Source organism: Neomonachus schauinslandi, chromosome 11, assembly GCF_002201575.2.
Source record: "Neomonachus schauinslandi chromosome 11, ASM220157v2, whole genome shotgun sequence".
In the NCBI taxonomy this organism is placed as follows: domain Eukaryota; kingdom Metazoa; phylum Chordata; class Mammalia; order Carnivora; family Phocidae; genus Neomonachus; species Neomonachus schauinslandi.
The window spans coordinates 46,632,035-46,654,708 of record NC_058413.1 but is presented as its reverse complement, the minus strand read 5'-3'; the positions used below and the strand labels follow the sequence as shown (position 1 = coordinate 46,654,708).

The 22,674-nt window shown below is 37.1% G+C and overlaps 2 protein-coding genes across 5 annotated transcripts in view; one reads left to right on the top strand and one right to left on the bottom strand.

Moving 5' to 3' along the window:
• The window catches only part of SBF2 (SET binding factor 2), a 467,712-nt gene that overhangs the window by 167,943 nt on the left and 277,095 nt on the right, over positions 1 to 22,674 (bottom strand). For all 4 annotated transcript variants that reach the window (XM_044919518.1, XM_044919516.1, XM_044919517.1 and 1 more), the window contains 2 exons: positions 13,553 to 13,757; positions 402 to 511 (listed from right to left, as the gene is read on the bottom strand). In XM_044919518.1, coding sequence (XP_044775453.1) covers positions 402 to 511; positions 13,553 to 13,757 — 315 coding nt within the window. The remainder of the gene's footprint in view (positions 1 to 401; positions 512 to 13,552; positions 13,758 to 22,674) is intronic.
• On the top strand, positions 20,521 to 22,482 carry LOC110576399 (mitochondrial calcium uniporter regulator 1-like). Its single transcript, XM_044919525.1, is given in 3 exon segments — positions 20,521 to 20,570; positions 21,784 to 22,349; positions 22,352 to 22,482. Coding segments are annotated over 3 exon segments (747 nt in total).

Genomic DNA, 22,674 nt, shown 5'->3' with positions numbered 1-22,674 from the left:
TCTGGTAGCCATATAACTAGGCATGGCAAAGATTTTAAATCTTAGAGACAATTCTTTCAAAATGATCAAAACAGGGGCGCCTGGGTGGCTCAGTTGGTTAAGTGGCTGCCTTCAGCTCAGGTCATGATCCCGGAGTCCTGGGATCAAGCCCCATGTCGGGGTCCCTGCTCAGCGGGGAGCCTGCTTCTCCCTCTGCCTGCTGCTCTGCCTGCTTGTGCTCTCTGTCAAATAAATAAATAAAATCTTTAAAAAAATTAAAAAAATAAAATGATCTAAACAATGAAAGGACACTTGATAAGGAAAAGAGATGGAATTAGAGGAGAGGTCATTTGGCAAGCTAAACATATAAATCTGAAAGGGAAATGATGGACGCTTACTTGGGAAAGAAGGCATTTTATTACCTTTTCAGTCTCCAATGTTTTATTTTCAAATATGAATGAGATGCAGTTTCTAACAACTTCCAATCTCTGTGCACTGTTGAAAACTGTTGTCACCTTATCCATTATCGAAACTAGCAGAGGAATGTAAAGACAACATAAATAAGTTAAACTCCTTTGGCAATTACAAAAGCAAAAGGAATATTACTGTTAAAGTTTATATGGCTGTAACTATTTACATGACCAACATTTAGGATTTATCCTTTTCCCTGGTTACATGGCATTGAAGGTATTCCATTTCATTACCTTGATTACATATTTAGGTTTTGAAATGTCAGGCTAGTCAATGACTTATTGAGGATAATTTCACAAGAGAGATTCCAATGATAAAATGAACTCACGCAAATTAATTCATACTGCCCAGTAAAACTTTATTAATCAAAAGTAAACATCCTCTTTTAACTTCAATTGTAAACAAACTGATAAATGTTTGGGGTACAGTATCATGACAAAAGTAGGTAATACTTATATGTGAGAGGACTACTAACAAAAAAGCTGGTATTTCTAAAATATTACCAAAGAAAAACCACATACCACAAAAAATCAGATTCTACAAATTTGAGTAGAGACGAATTGAGAAAGCACTATACAAAAAGAGAAATGATTATGGCTCAAGAATTGCTATATGAACTTGGGAGTGTTTTTTTAGTCCTATGAACTACGTACCAGTCACCTTTACCATAAGATTGAATAATTCTAGTCTAATACACAGGCTAAAATTACTTAAAATAAATTTACCTTACTAAAAGAATATTAGAAGGATATAAATAAAAGTAGTATTAGTTAAATAAAAGTATAATTTCACTAACACCTTTACTGTATCATTGGTACAAAAGATGTAGTATCAATAATTCTTAAGCCAAAAAGAAAGACCCCTTATATATATTTTTTCTTTTTATTTGAGTGTAGTTGACACACAATGTTACATTAGTTTCAGGTGTACAACTTGGTGATTTGACAAGTTTATACATTATGCTTTGTTCACCACAAGTGTAGCTACCATCTGTCCCGTTATATAGCGATTACAATATCATTGCCTGTATTCCTTATGCTACCTTTTCTTTAAGATTTTATTTATTTATTTGAGAGAATGAGAGAGAGCAAGACAGAGAGAGCACAAGCAGGGAGAGGGGTATAGGGAGAAGGAGAAGCAGGCTCCCTACTGAGCAGGGAGCCTGACCTGGGGCTTGACTGCAGGACCGGATCATGACCTGAACCAAAGGCAGATTCTTACCCAACTGAGCCACCCAGGCGCCCCCATGCTGTGTCTTTTATTTCTGTTACTTATTCATTCCATAACTAGAAGCATGTATCTCCCACTCCCCTGGACCCATTTTGCCCAAACCCCCCCTCCCCTGGCAACCATCAGTTTTTTCTCTATATTTATAGGTCTGATTCTGCTTTTTAAGACCCCTTATATTTTATGGCTGCTCTTGGAATCTAAAAGCATAATCCCTTCACTTCCCCTCATACCTAAGAAGAAAGACTATCATATCTTACTTATTAACATCCCTTTCATTTCATCAATACAAAATCTTATATCCTTCAAATCATTTTTAAAACTTTCTTATTTTGAATAATTTTAAGCTCACGAAAAGTTACAAAATAGTACAGAGAAGACTCATGCATTCATCACTTTAGCTTCCCCCAATGGTGACATCTTACCTAACTATAGCGCTTTATCAGAATCAGGAAATCAATTGGCACCATATAATTAACTAGACAATAGAACTCAAATTTTACCAGTTTTCTTCAAATCATTTTTTTTTTAAGATTTATTTATTTGACAGAGAAAGACACAGCGAGAGAGGGAACACAGCAGAGGGAGTGGGAGAGGGAGAAGCAGGCTTCCCGTGGAGCAGGGAGCCCGATGTGGTGCTCGATCCCAGGACCCTGGGATCATGACCTGAGCCGAAGGCAGACGCTTAACGACAGAGCCACCCAGGCACCCCCAAATCATTTTTAATGATTTAATCATGCAACACTGATATTCTGCATGACCATGATGGTTAAATAGATTATTTCACATGACTTCTGTACGAAACGCTCATTCTTAATTTGCGTGCTCTGGGGCTTCCCCCACATGAAGGTCAGTGGAATAGACTGAAATAGAAATCGATCTATATTTAGAGTAGGAAACTTCTTAGAGTCTCCAAATAATCCCACATATTTTATTGAGCAACATCTTTAACCTGTGTTTATAAACTTTTAATTCTAAAATCTCTTCAGCAGTATTTTAAATTTTCTTTAGGGCAAGCAGTTAAAAAAAACAACCCACATTTTCTGGTAGTTAAGTCTGTTTACTTATTTGAGAATTATTTGAGACTACGACTTAGTTCACTCCCAGAAGAAAATTCTTCACTTAGAGTTACTGATACTTCAGATTGGCCAAATGCCCAGCTGTGGCATTCTAATACTTTCTAACATCTGATGACAACTCTGGCTTATGAGTACTTGACTTCCCAGGGCCTCCTTTCTAAGGCTTTAGCTTTCCAATGCTAGTTCCAGTCAATCACTATTACTCTGGCTCCTCTGAGGAATGGGTGGAAACTAATTAACCTCTCAAAATGTGAATGCCTCATAAGGTGACAGAGCAATTTTATACTCATATTAAATGAGTATCATGTAAAATGAAACATTCATACCTTTTAATTTTAGTACAAAGAAAATCCTGATTCTGATCAACCCAAATGAACCAGAAAGTTGGACAGCCTCCTGTATTCATTCATTCACTCATTCATTCATTCATTCAGGTTTTACACGCAGGGCTAAATACTGAGTCATGTGTATCTCTCTCACTGATTATAGTGAGATACTCTACACATATCTAAAGAAAGAATTCAATGTGGATTGAAAATAAGGAAAGTAAAGAGATTATACAAAGATAATACCCTCTGCCTCTCTCCCTGTTCATGCTGTCTCTCTCTCTCTCTCTCTGTATCTCTGTGTCTCAAATGAATAAATAAAATCTTTAAAAAAAATAATAATCAAAAAAAAATAAAAGAAAGCAAGAAAGCAGGGGGAACATAAAACAGGAAGATTAAATAGAAAAAACAACCCAGTAAATAACATTAAAGCCATTAATATACCAGTAATTACATTTATGTAAATATTAATAATATTATTAAATAATATAATAAGTATAGTAAGAGACTGGTTAAAAAAAAACCCCACCACATGCTGTTTACAAGAGGCATTCATAAAGTATAAGGCCCTAGAAAGTTTGAAAATAAAAGGATAAAAAAAGATAAACCATACCAACACCAACACCAAAATAATAAGGCGACAATTCAAGCAAATTAAATTTTAAACAAACTTCTCATCTGTTCATGTGGGTATTTAAAGAAAGTACTCAACTAGCCTATGAATATTAAAATTACCTAACTCTGTCAAAAGATAACTATTTACCCTAACATGTCTACCTTCTTCATCCTCTTCTCTATGTGAAAGTCCAATCAACATTTAAGAAAAAGCTATTAATTCTTTGGAAAATAATGGCAAATTAACATTACTATGTAAATATACAATGACTATACTGTTATCCATTGATAATAAAATCACACTTACTTCTAGGTATGATGGAGCAGTTTGTAGCAAACTAAAATTCCTACCAGGAATAATTACAAAAGTCAGATAAAATGCAAATTGATCTACTTAAATATATCAGATTGCTACAGAAACACAAGGACTGGAGGACCTAAAATTCCAGAGAAGGGAAAAGAAGCAAGAGAGGTGAGTTAACACACACATCTACTTTTTCCCTAGGAGATTTTGCAATATTGGGTATAGACAGGAGGCTGAGAATCCAGGCTTGATTCCGGCAGATGGCTAGGCTGACCTGCAAAGTTTCTGGTGAAAGCTAAACTGGCAAAAGTAGATGTGCGCTATGGCCCCTAGGTAAACCACTAAAAGAACAACAAACAAATGTATAAACAAGTTAACAGAGATAAATTATGGAATAAGAAAAATAGTTTATTAATCTAAAAGAAAGCAAGAGGGGCGCCTGGGTGGCTCAGATGGTTAAGCGTCTGCCTTCGGCTCAGGTCATGATCCCAGGGTCCTGGGATCGAGCCCCACATCGGGCTCCTGGCTCAGCGGGGAGCCTGCTTCTCCCTCTCCCTCTGCCTCTCTCCCTGTTCATGCTGTCTCTCTCTCTCTCTCTCTGTATCTCTGTGTCTCAAATGAATAAATAAAATCTTTAAAAAAAATAATAATCAAAAAAAAATAAAAGAAAGCAAGAAAGCAGGGGGAACATAAAACAGGAAGATTAAATAGAAAAAACAACCCAGTAAATAACATTAAAGCCATTAATATACCAGTAATTACATTTATGTAAATATTAATAATATTATTAAATAATATAATAAGTATAGTAAGAGACTGGTTAAAAAAAAACCCCACCACATGCTGTTTACAAGAGGCATTCATAAAGTATAAGGCCCTAGAAAGTTTGAAAATAAAAGGATAAAAAAAGATAAACCATACCAACACTAAGCAAAGGAAATCTGGCATAGCTATATAAACATCTAAGTATATTTTAAGGCAAGAAGCATTACTAGAGACAAAGATGAATATTTCATAATGATAAAAAGATCAATCACTGGGATGCTACAACATTTATAAACATATTTGCATCCAATAAATCATCTTCAAAATATATGAAGAAAAATAGGCAATTCTATTATTATCACAGGAGACTTGAACACATCTCCCTCAATAGCTGAAGAAGGAAGAAGAGATAAAAATCAGTAAAGACAGGGCGCCTCGGTGGCTCAGTTGGTTAAGCGACTGCCTTCGGCTCAGGTCATGATCCTGGAGTCCCGGGATCAAGTCCCGCATCGGGCTCCCTGCTCAGCAGGGAGTCTGCTTCTCCCTCTGACCCTCCCCCCTCTCATGTGCTCTCTCTCTCCTCTCATCCTCTCTCTCAAATAAATAAATAAAATCTTTAAAAAAAAAAATCAGTAAAGACAACCCATAAAATGAGAAAAAATATTTGCAAATTATGTTCTCTGATAAGGGAAGATAAGCTGTGGCGGGGGAGGGAGCCTCTATAAACTGGCACCAGAAAGTGATACAGAAGTGGGACGTAATCCTTGGTGGGACAGTGTGGTCTCAGCATCCCCAGGATCACAGGAAGACTGGGAGTGCCCGAGTGTGTCAGAGTTCCCAGGCATCGGAGCGCGGAAACCGGCAGCAATCAGCGAGCCCAGGAGTGGGCTCTCAGCTCGGGGTTGCCATATATGACAAACCATGGCATGGTTGGGCAACAGCTCTCTGAGCAGGGGCCCAGAGAGCGGCAGAACCACACTAAGACCCTGTTTCTTCCTCTGCGAGGAGCAACACAGGTGCACACTGCAGCAGTCTACAGGGTTTGGAGACACAAAACGGGGTCATGTGCCTGAGACAGAAACACAAGGTTACAGACTGGGTGAGCATGAGTGCAGATGGAGACCAGGGAGACAGGAGCGATTGCCTGCTTTTCCCTGAGGGCACTGAGGAGTGGGGCCCTGAGCTTTCAGCTCCAGGGCTGGAGATTAGGAGGTCACCATTTTCATTGTCATCCTCTAAAGTGGCACAAAATGCCTTCAGGGAACAAAAGTCACACAGAGCAATCAGATCCCCTTACTTAGCCAGGCCCCCTAGCAAGGGTGGTGCAATTCCACCAGGGGCAAAGATGCTTGAGAATCAACACAACATGCCCCTCCGCAAGAAGATCCATAAGAACATCCAGCTAAGACAAAGTTTACCAATCATAAAGAACTGCAAAACTCTAGAACTAGGGGAAAATAGTATAAGAATTCATGGTTTTTTTCCCACGATTCTTTAGTCTTTCATTTTTTAAAAAAGATTTTATTTATTTATTTGACAGAGACACAGTGAGAGAGGAAACACAAGCAGAGGGAGTGGGAGAGGGAGAAGCAGGCTTCCCGCAGAGCAGGGAGCCCAATGCGGGGCTCGATCCCAGGACCCTGGGACCATGACCCAAGCCAAAGGCATACGCCTAATGACTAGTCAGTCAACCAGGCGACCCTCTTTAGTCTTTCAATTTTATTTTTTTTTCTCTCCTTTTTCAACCAATGTCTTATTTTATCAACTTTTAAAAAAATATTTTAAAATTTTCAATTTTACAGTTACATTCTATCCTTTCATTGTATTTACTTTCATATATATGTTCATATATATTATATATCATGTCTCATATATATATTATATATAATATATACTATCTCATATATATAATTAATTTCATATATATACATATATGTATTTTTTTTTTCTTTACGATTTTGGAATGCAGTTTCTTCTCACAGACCAAAATACACCCAGAATCTGTCTGATCACCTGTCTGATCATGTTCTCTCTTTTTTTTCTTTCCTTTTCTTTTTTTTGTGAAAGTCTTTTTTAATTTGTCTTTACAGTTATATTTTATCCTTTCAATGTACTTAATTTTATTTTTGTATATATATATGTTTTTCTTTTTTTACAATTTTGAGATGTAGTTTCTCCTAACAAACTGACCAAAATATACTCAGGATATCCTGTATTGCTCTGTTCTGTTCACCTGTTTATATTACTTCTTTTTTGTTTTTTGTCTTTTAATTTTCATTTTTACAGTTACATTCTACCAATTAATTGTATTTAATTTTATTTTTGTACATATGTAAGTTTTTCTTTCTTTACAATTTGGGGATTTAGTTTTCTAACAAACAGACCAAAATACACACAGGATCCAGTGTATTGCTCTGTTCTGTTCAACTGTCTGATTGTATTCCCTTTTTTTTTTTTAATTCTTTTTTATTTTTTCGTTTCAGGTCTCTTCTGATTTGTTTAGTGTACATTTCTCTGGGGTTATTGTTGCCATTTTAGTATTTTTTTCTCTTGTTCATCTATTCTTGTCTGGACAGAATCACAAGACAGAAAAACTCACCTCAAAAAAGAGAACAAGAGGCAGTACTGACTGCCAGAGACCTAATCAGTATGGACATAAGTAAGATGTCAGAACTAGAGTTCAGAATAACGATTATAAAGATACTAGCTGGGCTTGAAATAGCATAGAAGACACAAGAGAATTCCTTTCTGGAGTAATAAAAGAACTAAAATCTAATCAAGTCAAAATCAAAAAAGCTATTAATGAGGTACAATAAAAAATGGAGTCTCTAACTGCTAGGATAAATGAGGCAAAAGAGAATTAGTGATATAAAAGACAAAATGATGGAAAATAAAGAAGCTGAGAAAAAGAGGGATAAACAACTACTGGATCACGAGGGGAGAATTCGAGAGATAAGTGATACCATGAAGTGAAACACCATTAGAATAACTGGGATCCCAGAAGAAGAGGAAAGAGAGAGGGGTGGGGGCAGGCAGAAGGTATACTGGAGCAAAATATAGCAGAGAACTTCCCTAATCTGGGGAAGGAAACAGGCATTCAAGTCCAAGAGGCACAGAGAACCCCTTCAAAATAATAAAAATAGGTCAACACCCTGACATATTATAGTGAAACTTGCAATCTCAGAGACAAAGAGAAAATCCTGAAAGCAGCTGGGGACAAGAGGTCCATAACTTACAAGAGTAGAAACATTAGACTGGCAGCAGAGCTATTCACAGAGACCTGGTAGGCAAGAAAGGACTGGCATGATATATTCAGGGTGCTAAATGGGAAGAATATGCAGCCAAGAATACTTTATCCAGCTAGGATGTCATTCAAAATAGTAGAGATAAAAAGCTTCCAGAACATGGGGCGCCTGGGTGGCTCAGTTGGTTAAGCGACTGCCTTCGGCTCAGGTCATGATCCTGGAGTCCCGGGATCGAGTCCCACATCAGGCTCCCTGCTCAGCAGGGAGTCTGCTTCTCCCTCTGACCCTCCTCCCTCTCATGCTCTCTGTCTCTCATTCTCTCTCTCACAAATAAATAAAACCTTAAAAAAAAAAAATTTAAAAAAAAGCTTCGAGAACAAACAGCAACTAAAAGAATTTGTGATTACTAAACCAGCCCTGTAAGAAATATTTAAAAGGGAGCTTTAAGCAAAGAGAGAACCCCAAAGTAACATAGACCAGAAAGGAAAACAGACAATATACAGAAACAGTGACTTTACAGGTAATACAATGGCACTAAATTCTTATCTTTCAAATAGTTACCCCGAATGTAAATGGGCTAAATGCCCCAATCAAAAGACACAGGCTATCAGACTGGATAAAAAAGCAAAACCCATTGATATGCTGTCTGCAAGAGACACATTTTAGACTCAAAGACACCTCCAGATGGAAAGTATGGGGGTGGAAAACCATTTATCATGCTAATGGACATCAAAAGAAAGCTAGGGTGGCAATCCTTATATCAGACAAATTAGATTTTAAACCAAACACTAATAAGAGATAAGGAAGGACACTATATCATAATTAAAGTGTCTATCCAACAAGATCTAAAAATTGTAGTATTTATGCTCCTAACATGGGAGCAGCCAATTATATAAGCCAATTAATAACAAAATCAAAGAAATACACTGATAATAATACAATAATAGTAGGGGACTTTAACACCCCACTCACTGCAATTGACAGATCATCAAAGTAGAAGATCACCATGGAAACAAGGGATTTGAATGATATACTGGACCAGATGGACTTCAGAGATATATTCAGAGCATTTTATCCTAAAGCAACAGAATACACATTCTTCTCAAGTGCACATGGAACATTCTTCAGAACAGATCACATACTGGGTCACAAATCAGGTCTCAACTGGTACCAAAAGATTGGGATCATTCCCTGTGTATTTTCAGAGCACAATGTTTTGAAACTGGAACTCAATCACAAGAGGAAATTTGGAAAGAACTCAAATACATGGAGGCTAAAGTGCATCCTACTAAAGAATGAATGGGTCAACCAGGAAATTAAAGAGGAATTTTAAAAATTCATGGAAACAAATGAAAATGAAAACACAACTGTTCAAAATCTTTGGGGAGCAGCAAAGGCAGTCCTAAGAGGGAAGTATATAGCAATACAAACCTTTCTCAAGAAACAAGAAAGGTCTCAAATACACAACCTAACCTTACACCTAAAGGAGATGGAGAAAGACTGCAAATAAAGCCTACATCCAGCAGGAGAAGAGAGTTAATAAAGATTAGAGCAGAAATCAATGAAATAGAAACCAAAAGAACAGGAGAAGAGATCAACGAAACTAGGAGCTGGTTCTTTGAAAGAATAAGATTGATAAACCTATGGCCAGACTTATCAAAAAGAAAAGAGAAATGACCCAAATAAATAAAATCATGAATGAAAGAGGAGAGATAACAACCAACACTGAAGAAATACAAACAATTATAAGAACACATTATGAGCAACTGAATCTGGAAGAAATGGATACATTCCTAGAGACGTATAACTACCAAAACTGAAACACGAAGAAATAGAAAATCTGAACAGACCTATAACCAGCAAGGAAATTGAAGCAGTAATCAAAAATCTCCCAACAAACAAGAGTCCAGGGCCAGATGGCTTCCCAGGGGAATTCTACCAAACATTTAAAGAAGAATTAATACCTATTCTTTTGAAGCTGTTTCAAAAAATAAAAATGGAAGGAATGAGGCCAGCATTATCTTGATCCCAGAGCCAGAGAAAGACCCCACCAAAAAGGAGAATTACAGACCAATAACCCCGATGAGTATGGATGCAAAAATTCTCACCAAGATACTAGCCAATAGGATCCAACAGTACATTAAAAGGATTATTCACCACAACCAAGTGGGATTTATTCCTGGGTTGCAAAGGTGGTTCAACATCTGCAAATCAATGTGATACACTACATTAATAAAAGAAAGGACAAGAACCATACGATCCTCTCAACAGATGCAGAAAAAGCATTTGACAAAGTACAGCATCCTTTCTTGATTAAAATTCTTCACAGTGTAGGGGTAGAGAGAACATATCTCAATATCATAAAAGCCATATAGGAAAGGCCCACAGTGAATATCATCCTCAATGGGGAAAAACTGAGAGTTTTTCCCCTAAGGTCAGGAACACAGCAGGGATGTCCACTTTGACCACTGCTAGAAGTCCTAGCCTCAGCAATCAGACAACAAAAAGAAATAAAAGGAATCCAAATTGGCAAAAAAGAAGTCAAACTCTCACTCTCTACAGATGACATGATGCTCTACGTGGAAAACCCAAAAGACACCACCCCAAAACTGCTAGAACTCACATAGGAATTCAGCTAAGTGGCAGGATATAAAATCAATGCCCAGAAGTCAGTTGCATTTCTGTACACTAACAATGAGACAGAAGAAAGAGAAATTAAGGAGTTGATCCCATTTATAATTGCACCCAAAACCTAAGATACCTAGGAATAAACCTAACCAAAGAGGCAAAGGATTTGTATTCAGAAAACTATAAAACACTCATGAAAGAAATTGAGGAAGACACAAAGAAATGGAAATATGTTCCATTCTCATGGACTGGAAGAACAAATGTTGTTAAAATGTCTATGCTACCGGGATGCCTGGGTGGTTCAGTCGGTTAAGTGGCTGCCTTCGTCTCAGGTCATGATCCTGCGGTCCTGGGATTGAGTCCCGCATCACGCTCCCTGCTCAGTGGGGAGTCTGTTTCTCCCTCTGCCTCTGCCTGTCACTCCCCTTGCTTGTGCACTCTCTCTCTGTGTCAAATAAATAAATAAAATCTTTAAAAAAAATCAAAACTTAAAAAAAAGTCTATGCTACCTAGAGCAATCTACACATTTAATGCAATCCCTATCAAAATACCATCAACTTTTTTCAAAGAAATGAAACAAATAATCTTAAAATTTGTATGGAACCAGAGAAGACCCCAAATAGCCAAAGAAATTTGAGAAAGAAAACCAAAGCTGGAGGCATCACAATTCCAGACTTCAAGCTCTATTACAAAGCTATAATCATCAAGACAGTATGGTATTAGCATAAAAACAGACACAGAGATCAATGGAACAGAATAGAGACCCCAGAAATGGACCCTCAACTCTATGGTCAACTAATTTTCGACAAAGCAGGAAAGAATATCCAATGGACAAAAGTCTCTTCAACAAATGGGTGTTGGGAAAATTGTACAACCACATGCAGAAGGATGAAACTGGACCATTTCCTTATACCATACATCAAAATAGACTCAAAAGGGATGAAAGACCTAAAAGTGAGACAGGAATCTATCAAAAGCCTAGAGGAGAACACAGGCAGCAACCTCTGTGACCTCAGCCGCAATGACTTCTTGCTAGACACATCTCCAAAGGCAAGGGAAACAAAGACAAAAATGAACTATTGGGACTTCATCAAGATAAAAAGCTTTTGCAGGGCGCCTGGGTGGCTCAGTCGTTAAGCGTCTGCCTTCGGCTCAGGTCATGATCCCAGGGTCCTGGGATCCAGTCCTGCATCGGGCTCCCTGCTCTTTGGGAGCCTGCTTCTCCCTCTGCCTCTCTCTCTCTGTCTCTCATGAATAAATAAAATCTTTTTAAAAAAATAAATAAAAAATAAAAAGCTTTTGCACAGCAAAGCAAACAGTCAACAAAACCAAAAGACAACTCACAGAATGGGAGAAAATATTTGCAAATGACATATCAGATAAGGGGCCAGTATCCAAAATCTATAAAGAATTTATCAAACTCAACACCCAAAGAATAAATAATCCAGTCAAGAAATGGGCAGGAGACATGAACAGACATTTCTCTAAAGAAGACATCTAAATGGCCAACAGACACATGAAAAAAATGCTCAATATCACTCATCATCAGGGAAATACAAATCAAAATGACAATGAGATACCACCTCACACCAGTCAGAATGGTTAAAATTAACAAGTCAGGAAATGACAGATGTTGGCAAGGATGTGGACAAAGGGGAACCATCTTACACTGTTGGTGGGAATGCAAGCTGGTGCAGCCACTCTGGAAAACAGTATGGAAGTTCCTCATAGCTACCCTATGACCCAGCAATTGCACTTACTGGGTATTTACTGCAAAGATACAAATGTAGTGATTTGAGGGGGCACCTGCATCTAAATGTTTATAGCAGCAATATCCACAACAGCCAAACTATGGAAAGAGCCCAGATGTCCACTGACAGATGAATGGATAAAGAGTATGTGGTATATACATATACAACGGAATACTACTTAGCCATGAAAAAATGAAATCTTCCCATCTGCAATGATTTGGATGGAACTAGAGGGTATTATGCTAAGGGAAATAAGTTAATCAGAGAAAGACAATTATCATACGATCTCACTCATATGTAGAATTTAAGAAACAAAACAGAGGATCATAGGGGAAGAGAGGAAAAAATAAAACAAGATGAAATCAGAGAGGGAGACAAACCATAGGAGACTCTTAAGCATAAGAAACAAAATGAGGGTTGCTGGAGGAAAGGGGAGGTGGGGGATGGGGTAACTGGATGATAGACATTAAGGAGGGCACGTGATGTAATGAGCACTGGGTATTATATAAGACTAATGAATCACTGACCTCTATGTCTGAAACTAATAATACATTTATATGTGAATTAATTGAATTTAAATAAAAATAAATAATAAAAATTTTAGGCAAAAAAAAAAAGGAAAGAAAATATTATGCTAAATGAAAGAAGCCAGTTACAAAGATCATACTGTACAACTCCATGTATATAAAATGTTAAGATAGGTAAAAATCTATAAAGATAGAAAGTAGATTATTGCCTCATGCTAGGGAAGGAGTACTTTTGGGGGAAAATGGGAGTACTGCTACTAGGTATGGGTATTTCTACTTGGCATAATGAAAATATTCTGAAATTAGATAGTGAAAATGGGCACACAACTCTGGGATATACTAAAAACGACTGAATTGTGCACTTTAAAGAGTGAGCTTTATTGTGTGTGACTTCTATCTCAATATAGCTGTTTTTTAAAAAGAAAAGATACTGTAGTGGTAGCAGATAGGTTAATGGTTACCATTTGTGAGAGACAGTGAATGGAACAGTGTTTTGAGTGCTAACAATGCTCCAATTCTGGTTATGCAAGTTTGTTTACTTTGTAAAAATTTGTCAAGTGGTACACTTTCATTTTTGTGTCTTATATCTTGATGAAAGGTTTACTTTTAAAACAAAAGAACAGACAAATACATACCAACAGGTGGACCTGCTGGCACAACACATTTCTTTTCCACCCGTGAAGCAGGAGGTGCGTTCTGGTTCTTAGCAAGATTTTCCTGTATTAATTCCTGTACCCGAGTTTCATTAATCTTTGGGAAAGGAAGAATATGAACTCGCAAGTGGGATCCTTCTGTCGGGCGTGGAACTTTCTGGAATGCCATATGAGGGTTGGGATTCTCCTGCAACATCAAACAGGTAAAATGAGTCAAAAGTTAAAATAACAATGGCAGATTGCCAGGCAGAGAGTGGGAGCTCAGAGGACCACAAACTGAAATCAGACAGATGAGTGATTACACATAACTCAGATACATGCCATAAAAGAGAGTACCAGAATCTTACTTCTTACGTGATCTATCAGCAGCATCTGATATAGCTTATCACTCTTACTCCTTCTCCACGAAGGCTTTCTTCACTTGGTTTCTAGGTCTTCTTGCTACATCTTTGTCTACTTTTCATCTTCCTTACCTCTTAATTATGTGAAAACCCCAGGGCTCAGAGTTTGGGCCTCTTTTCTATTTATACTTATTTCCTTGGTGACAGCTTCCATTCTCAATATTTAAACCATAGAAACACCAAGAATTCATAAATTTTTATCCCCCACTGAGCTTTCTCCTGAATGCCATACCCATATATTCAACAGTCCACACATAGTATTTCCATTTGGATTTAAAAGAACATCTTAAATATATGTCCAAAATGGAGCACTTACTCTTCATCTCTTCCAAATCTGTTTTCTATACCTTCCTCACTTCAGTAAATGCCATATTTATTTTTCTACTCAGGTGAAAAGCTTAGTCATCTTAATGCCTTCCTCTAAAACCCAATTATCCATTCCTCTGCAAACGTTTTGGATTTTGCCTTTCAAATATGTCCATAATCTGACCACTTTACATCAACACTGTGGTTCAAGCCAACATCTCTATATTACCACAGAAGAATAGTCTCCTGACTGGTCTCTTTGCTTCCACCCTCGCTCCTTCCCTTACTCTATTCTTAACACTGCAGACAGAGTGATCTAGTTAAAAGTATGTCAAACCATCACCTAACTATATTCATTCAAATGGCTCTTCATCTCACTGAGAGTAAAATCCAAAGTTCCTAATATAATTTACAAGGCCCTACAAAATCTGGCTTTCCTATAGGACTGTGTCCTGCTACTGTTTTCCTTCATTCTGCTCTAGCCACATAGGCCTTCTTGTTCCCACCTCAAGGCCTTTGCACTTAACTGTTCCTTCTGCCTATCCCCCTACAATGTGAACAGCATCCTCCATCCCTTTCTGCATTTCTTAGCTCAAATGCCACCTTTCTTGGCCACCCTATCTAAAATTATACCCCCTAACACACTCCCTATTCCTCTTACTATATTTTTCTCCTTAGAACTTATCACCTTCTCACATATTATAAATTCTATTTAACTCGTTTATTGTCTACCCTTCTCTTACTAAAATGAAGCTCCACGAGGGCCAACATTTCAGCCAATCAAAAAAATATTTTTTGTCCTCTGCTATATATCTGTTGCACCCAGAAACTGCCTGGCACATAGCAGGCACCCTAAACTATTTCCTAATGAGTGGGACACAATGTTGAACACATGTTAGGCTGGCAGTAATTGAATTAAATGTGTCAGTTAATATTTTCATAGACCCTTAAGGCTGGCATAAATTTTTATCTACTCACCTAGTTAAGTAGGATTATATTTCAAATACTACAGGCAGAATGGAATCCATCCTTCAATAACATTCTACAGGGAAGGCTGCTTTACCACCATTATCCTTTGCAACCAGAAAATTCCCCTTTCCCCCTGAACCTATTATTCATGTTGTAGATTAAGCTCAGTACTACTGTATATGTTCTTCAGACAGTTAAAATGGACATCGTCATCATCTATGAGAGCTGTTCCCCACAATTCTTTATGGTTATTTGGCGAGACCCAGATAAACAGCTGGGTCATGGAAGATGATATAGGCAGCATATCTCAGCAACACAATGGAATTAATACTCTTTTAAGTGTAAAAAAGCCTGGATTCTAGTTTTTGTTCTACTCATTACGTGATACTGGGTAAATAACTTTGCCTAAGAGATATACTTATGCTTCTCTTAACAAGGTTCCTGAGAGGGTGAAGTCAGATATAAAACTTGTTCTTGCCAAAGTAACCCTTATTACTTTGTATTTTTCCTTTGCATCTTTAGCAAAGGCAGGGGACAATAAATAAATAAATTTCTCTCCAAGTCTTCATGATCACCACTTTCTAAACTATATGCTGAAAAAACTCCTCTAAAATTATGCCTGGATTAACACCAGTATCACTTCTCTGTAGTTTCTGAAACTGTCCTTTTCAAAAGTAGTATGTTTGTTTTTCTCTGTTCTTTAGGCACAATGTCTAAGATACCTTCTCAAAGTTACAAATATCAATTTTCTAAAACCCACTGGCAGATTTTTTTTTCAGACTGGAAAGGTAATTCATGTGGATTTTGAGGTCTGGATCAGAATCATTTAAAGTACATTCTTCATTACTCCTGCTTCTATTTACATTTATTTTCTTTGTAATAAGAATTAAAATTTTCAACTTATTTTCCATGATGTAAATAATATTTATTGTAACAAATTTTAAAACATGGAAAAATAAAAGTAGAAAATAAATCTTAGTGATGCTAGTATCCTTTCTAACTATATCTTATCTAACTCTCTTACTGTATATTCTTCTATATTGTTCCAAGAATGACTTAAGGTCATTTAGAAAAATAAGGATACACATATTATTTCTAGTCAAAATCCTGCAATGTGCTAAGTTCACCTAAACTTTATAAGGAAGAATAAAGATCCCAAAATAGTCAAGATAATTCTCAAGAAGAGTAAGTGGAAAAGACACTTCCCAGATATCAAAACTTATATAAGCCTGTAATAATTAATATAGTATGGCAATTGGTACCAGTGAAAGATTAAAAAGGCTAATGGAGTGAAGAGCCCCCAAACAGGACTCTGTGTAAGAAAGTGAGACAGGTGGCACTACACTTCAGAGGGAGAGGTTAGACAATTCAATGAGAGAGTAGTACAACAAAGTATTTTAGTGCCTGGTCTCCTATGTCAGACCTCTGGGTCCAATTCCAGCTCAGCCACTTACTAGTCATGTGACCTGGTGCTGTGTCCATTCACTCACCACTTGTGTTTTAGTTTCCTCATCTGTAATCTAGATAATACTACAGTACCTACTTCATAAGGTTCTTGTGAGGCCAAAATGAGTTGTTATAGGAAGGCTTTTAGAACACTCACATACACACATATTTATTCCCCAGAATAAATATGAAAGCTGTTTTCCAAAAATTTAGAGTACATTCATTTGAAAAAAATATTTATTCACTGCATATATTATGGTATGACACCATGCCTCTAAAACTTAAACTATATTGTTCTCCCAGGAATCCCATCATATCACCAGCTACTTACATTTTAACAACAATAATAATTGTAGTCAGTAAGGCTTAAAACAGAAATCACTTATTAAAGAAAAGATATTGCTATTAGTCATTAATAGTGTTTTTCTTCTCATAAGCCATTTGAAATATTATAAACCAAATCTATACACAATTAAGACTAAAAAGCATTTTTTAATCACTTTAAAACAAAGTTCAAAATGAGGCTATCCTGTAGCTGTATAGATATTCCTCATAAAAATTCAGATTATGGGATAGTTACTAAATTATATTCAGTTGTGTTTAGAAGATGCAAAAAGGGCTCATGCCCCTGAAACACAAGTATTTGGTTTTCTGGCCACTGTGTCTGTACATTGCTGCCCTCTAACGGGCAGTGTGGTAAATATAAAGAAACACATTTGCTACCTTACACCCAACTTGGTCACATAATGACTTTTTTTTTTATTATGTTATGTTAATCACTCACATAATGACTTTTGAGAAGACAAGAAATGAGAAGTTTAAGGCTCAGTGAACTCTGCATATTCTTAGAAACATCTGCTCTTACTTGGAACTTCAACTGCATTTGGGCAAGTCCCTTGAAGATTACTGAGCTCATTAAAAACTGCAGCCCAATTTTGTTGATGAACATCCTTGTAGAAACAAGGAAATTCATTATTTTCAATAGAATAAAGAAGCTGCCAAATTTTCATCTTTGATTGTAGAGAAATGCAATTATAAATTACTAACAAAGAATTCAGGCAACTAAACACTTATAGAGAACACGGTTAACAATTTTGTCCAAGGCAACCAAGATAAACTGCCCAAAAAAGCCAGCAAAATGCACTATTGTTTAGAGGGAATTTTACAATTAGATAATGATTTTCAAGAAACGGGCTCTGTAATCCTGCTTTGAGAATATATGATAGTACTGGGAAGTACAGTGAATTTCTCAGACTTGAAAAAATGACACACATACCATCTGGTCTGGAAACATGGATTTTTCTTTTCTTTCTTTCTTTCTTTTTTTTGGCAAGCCAAATGAGAATATGCCTAGGGCTTACGGAAAATAAGGCTGAGAATGCACTTCAAATAAAAGCAAAGCAAACAAAATAAAACAAAAGCCCCAAACCCTACTGGAAATCCAAAGTAGGCAACATTGGGGAAAAAAATTTCTTCCTACATGTTGGTCTCAGCAGTGAATGACAAATCGATGTGACCTTGTTAGCAGCTGCAAAATTTCCCAAATTAATTTACGTTATTTAATAATTATTTAATGTGCACCAATTATTCATAGGGCTGTATGGGATAGCAAGTTATACAAATCCTTACAAATATAGCTGAAATCAATACTATCACTGGACTAAGTCATTAAACACTGACAAAATGTAACTGGACTTTTTAGGGTTGCCTAGCTGTGAATACAATATTGATGGAAGGAAACATTCTCAATTTTCCATCCTCACAAGGACTTTCAATGATCACCCAACTGAATTAAAGTTGCATCCTTAATACAAATAAATTTGATGTATGACTTTAATATCTAATGTGCTGGTTGCCCTAATTCAGGGTTTCTGTACCATGGTACTATTAACATTTTGACCTAGATAATTCTTTGTTTGGGTGGGGGGGGGGGTAGTGTGTATCTTGTATATTGTCAGATGTTTAGAAGCAACCCTGGCTTCCATGTACCAGATGCCAGTAGCACACCCTCTCCAGCTGGGACAAACAGAAATGTCTCCAGACACAGCCAAATTTCTGGAGGGGAGGGTTTCTCCTGTAGAGAACCACTGCTCTAATTTATGATTCAAGATGAAGGCTTTACATTCTAAGACAAGTACTCTTTTCACAAGTGCCAAGGGAGCATGTAGTGACTAGGAAAGAGACCTGCTGACATGCAAATTAAAACCATAAGATACCACCACACACCTATGAGGATGGCTAAGAACAAAACAAAACAAAACAAAAAGACAACTGAGGATACCAAACTTTGTTAAAGATGTGGAACAAATGGAACTCATATATGGCTGGTAGTAATACAAAATGGTATAGACATTGGGGAAAACAGTCTGGCAGTTTCTTATAAAGTTAATATTTTGATACCATATATCCCAGCATCCTACCTCTAAATATTTATCCAAGAAAAAGGAAAATTTATGTTCACACAAAAACCAGCGCAAATGTTTACAGTGGTTTTGTTCATAATTGCCAAAATTGCCCTTCAGTTCATTAACAGAGAAATACAAGTTTGATACATCCATACAACGGAATACTACTCACCAATGAAAAGGAGTAAACAACTGATACAGGCAGCAACACAGAGGAATCTGAAATGCATTATGCTAAGTGAAAGAAACCAAACTCAAAAGCTACATACTGACACTACAGAAAAGGCAAAAACTTCAGAGACAGAAAACAGATTAGTTACTAAGTTTGAGATGGTAGGAGGAAGTGATTATAACAAATTAAGGAACTTCGGAGGGGTGACAAAAATGTTCTATGTCCTTATTGCAGTGGTGATGGTTGTATAGCTTCATTCGTCAAAATCTAGAGAACATTTAAAAAAGGTAAATCTTACTATACATAAATTGTATCATACTAAACCTGACTTAAAAATGAACAAATAAATCAGATAAGATAAGGGAAGAAGTGTGATTTTTATGCTTGGGTTAGGGGCTTCATTTCACCACAGTAATCTAAGTAAGTTGTTTATGGTTTGATTTTTTTTTTTTTTTAAGATTTTTTTTTTTTTAATTTATTTGAGAGAGAGAATGAGAGAGAGAAAGCACATGAGAGGGGGGAGGGTCAGAGGGAGAAGCAGACTCCCTGACGAGCAGGGAGCCCGATGCGGGACTCGATCCCGGGACTCCAGGACCATGACCTGAGCCGAAGGCAGTCGCTTAACCAACTGAGCCACCCAGGCGCCCTATGGTTTGATTTTTTAAGGCTAAAGATGATCACAGTATTTTACTTCCTTCCTATAACAACAACAAAATCCTTTAATTCACAGTTGGCAAAGAGTACAAATATCAACAGTGTAGATTAAATTTGCCTGGTAGTGAAATTAACTTTATGCAGAAATGTAAACGCTATAGACCTTATATGATTTACAAAGGCTATTCCTGTATGTGGGCTTTGTTCTCCCATTAGGATTTTAAAATCTATTCACTGCAATCCTGGGCAATGAAATACTCTTAAAGCACAAATAGAAATCTCATATTATTCTCTAAGAAAGTCCAAGTCTTCTCATTTTTCTTTTAAGAAAGCTGTCAGACAAATTACACAGTCTAGCAAATATTTATGTACTATTGCAGATGCAAAACAAATTAGAAAAACGGTACTATGTAAAACAGTAAAACACATGTCCAACTGATTTCTTGATGCCTTCGAATGGAGGTTTTATAAAGCTCTTATCTGGGCCTATCTTAACATTCCCATTTTGTGTGTAGTTAGTGGTCCTTTGTAAGTGTGTATGGAGAATCATAGAGATAGAACCATTAAGTACATAAATGTGCTGTCTGTCATACAGACATGAAGATTCTGAAAGCCAAAGTGAGCAGATCCAGATCCAGCATTATCCAGTGAGAATGGAAAGAAAAGCTGTATAATGAATGATTGATAATCTTCATGGTATAAACCTTATCAACGCTTACACAATTTGTCTCAAATGGAGTTATTCCCTTCCTTCTCCTTCATGTCCCCTTACGATTCCCCTCCTCTACTTAAGTCACCAAATTCCTTCCTTAGTTATTTAGGAAGCTCCAGAAAGTTAAAAGAGCACCTAAACCCAGTTAACAACATCCTACTCATGTCTCCTCACATTCTGACTCATTAAAAGCAATATAAAGGAGTGGTGAGAAGAAACTGAGAAATTAAGGTTCATTTTTGAGTACTTCAAAGATAAGTGAAGCAGAAAGACTAGGTACACATACCAGACTTTACTGCAACAAAGTATTTACAAACATCTAAGTGGAATCACCAGGTCTCAATTCTAACCCAATAATAAGGAAACAGTCAAATTATATGGTTGGTTCCTGCTTACCAAAAGGGAATTTTAGAATGTGATTAAAAAAAAAAAAAAACTGGCTAGTTAAAAATAGAACCATCTAGATTATTTTCTTTGCATTGAGACCATCCTCCCTCCCCTAGACTTCCTGCATAACCCAAGAAAGTAACTTTACCATCATGCTCTCCTTTTTAACTTTGTAATGTATTCACTTCAGAAATGTTGGGACCATGTGGAATTTAGAATCTTACAACTAGAAGGAATCTCAGAAAGTCTGATGACAATCCATGGGGATATTCTGAAATTCTTACTCATCGTGTACATGTATCCTCTTTTGAAGGATATTAGGGGAATTGTGTACCTAGAAAATGCCTGGCACTAGCATATGCTTAATAAATACATACTGAAAGAATGGAATTGATTAAACTAAATGGAATAGAATAAGACTGGGGGGGAAAAGCCCAATAAGGGTTAAAAAATATAGAGTACATTTGAAGGGCGATTTACGTCTCCTACCTAGTAATACAGTCCCTCATGGTGATCACTTTAAAAGTGTTGTTTTTAAAGGATAGGTGTGGTGCATGTTATATATGTTTTATATTTACCTTTAAGAAGCTATAATTTTTAGCTGCTCATGCCCTTCCTGTGCCGGCCTCTTGCCCACCGGGAGTGCTAATGCCCAGGACCCTCCATCCCTTCCCTCCAAATCCAGGCAGGCTGCTGAAGCCCGTGGGGAGGTGACTGTCTGGAGGTGCCTGGGCCATCGGCGCCCTCCACCTGTGCCACAGCCAAGTGGCCGCCCTTGCTTCCTCCAGGACAGAACTAAGCCTTTCTGCTGGGAGCCTGCAGCTGGAGTACAGGAGAAATCTGGAGCACAAAAGGAGAGATTTCACCTCTTGTGGGAACAAGAAGCTCTACTTTGACACCCATGCCTTAGTGTGTTTACTCGAAGAAAATGGGTTCCCAACCCAGCAAGCAGGAATCACTGCCTCTGCACTGGTCAAGATCATGGACACCAACATGGATATTGTCTACAAGGATATGGTCACCAAGATGCAGCAGGAGATCGCTGTTCAGCAAATAATGCCGCAGACTGCTAATGTGAAAAAAGGTATTATTTTGGAGAAGAGTGAATTTTCAGCCCTCAGAGCAGAAAATGAGAAAATAAACCTTAAACTACATCAGTTAAAACAAGTAATGGATGAAGTAATCAAAGTCCAAACAGGTATCAAATTAGACTTCAATCTAGAAAAGAGCACAGTGCAAGAATTGTATTCATTGAATGAAAGGAAGCTGCTGGAAATGAGGACAGAAATGATGTCACTGCATGCCCAGCAAGATCAGGCTGTCACCCAAACAGGAAGATAGACACTGAGGTCACTGGCCTCAAAACCATGCTGGAGTCGCACAAGCTCGATAACATTAAATATTTAGCAGGGTCTGTATTTATGTGCCTAACAGTAGCTCTGGGATTTTATCACCTGTAGATATAATAAAGTGTCTATTTAAAGAGAAAAAAAAAGAATGTATAATCATTTTTATTTTACTGCAGTTTTCAGTTTTGTATCAGCTTAGTGTAAACTATGTAATATAGTAGAGTGCGTAGTATGTAGTGTAAGCTATCATAAAACTTAAGTTCTAGGATGGCAAAAAAGGAAATTACTGTTTTTGCATCAAAG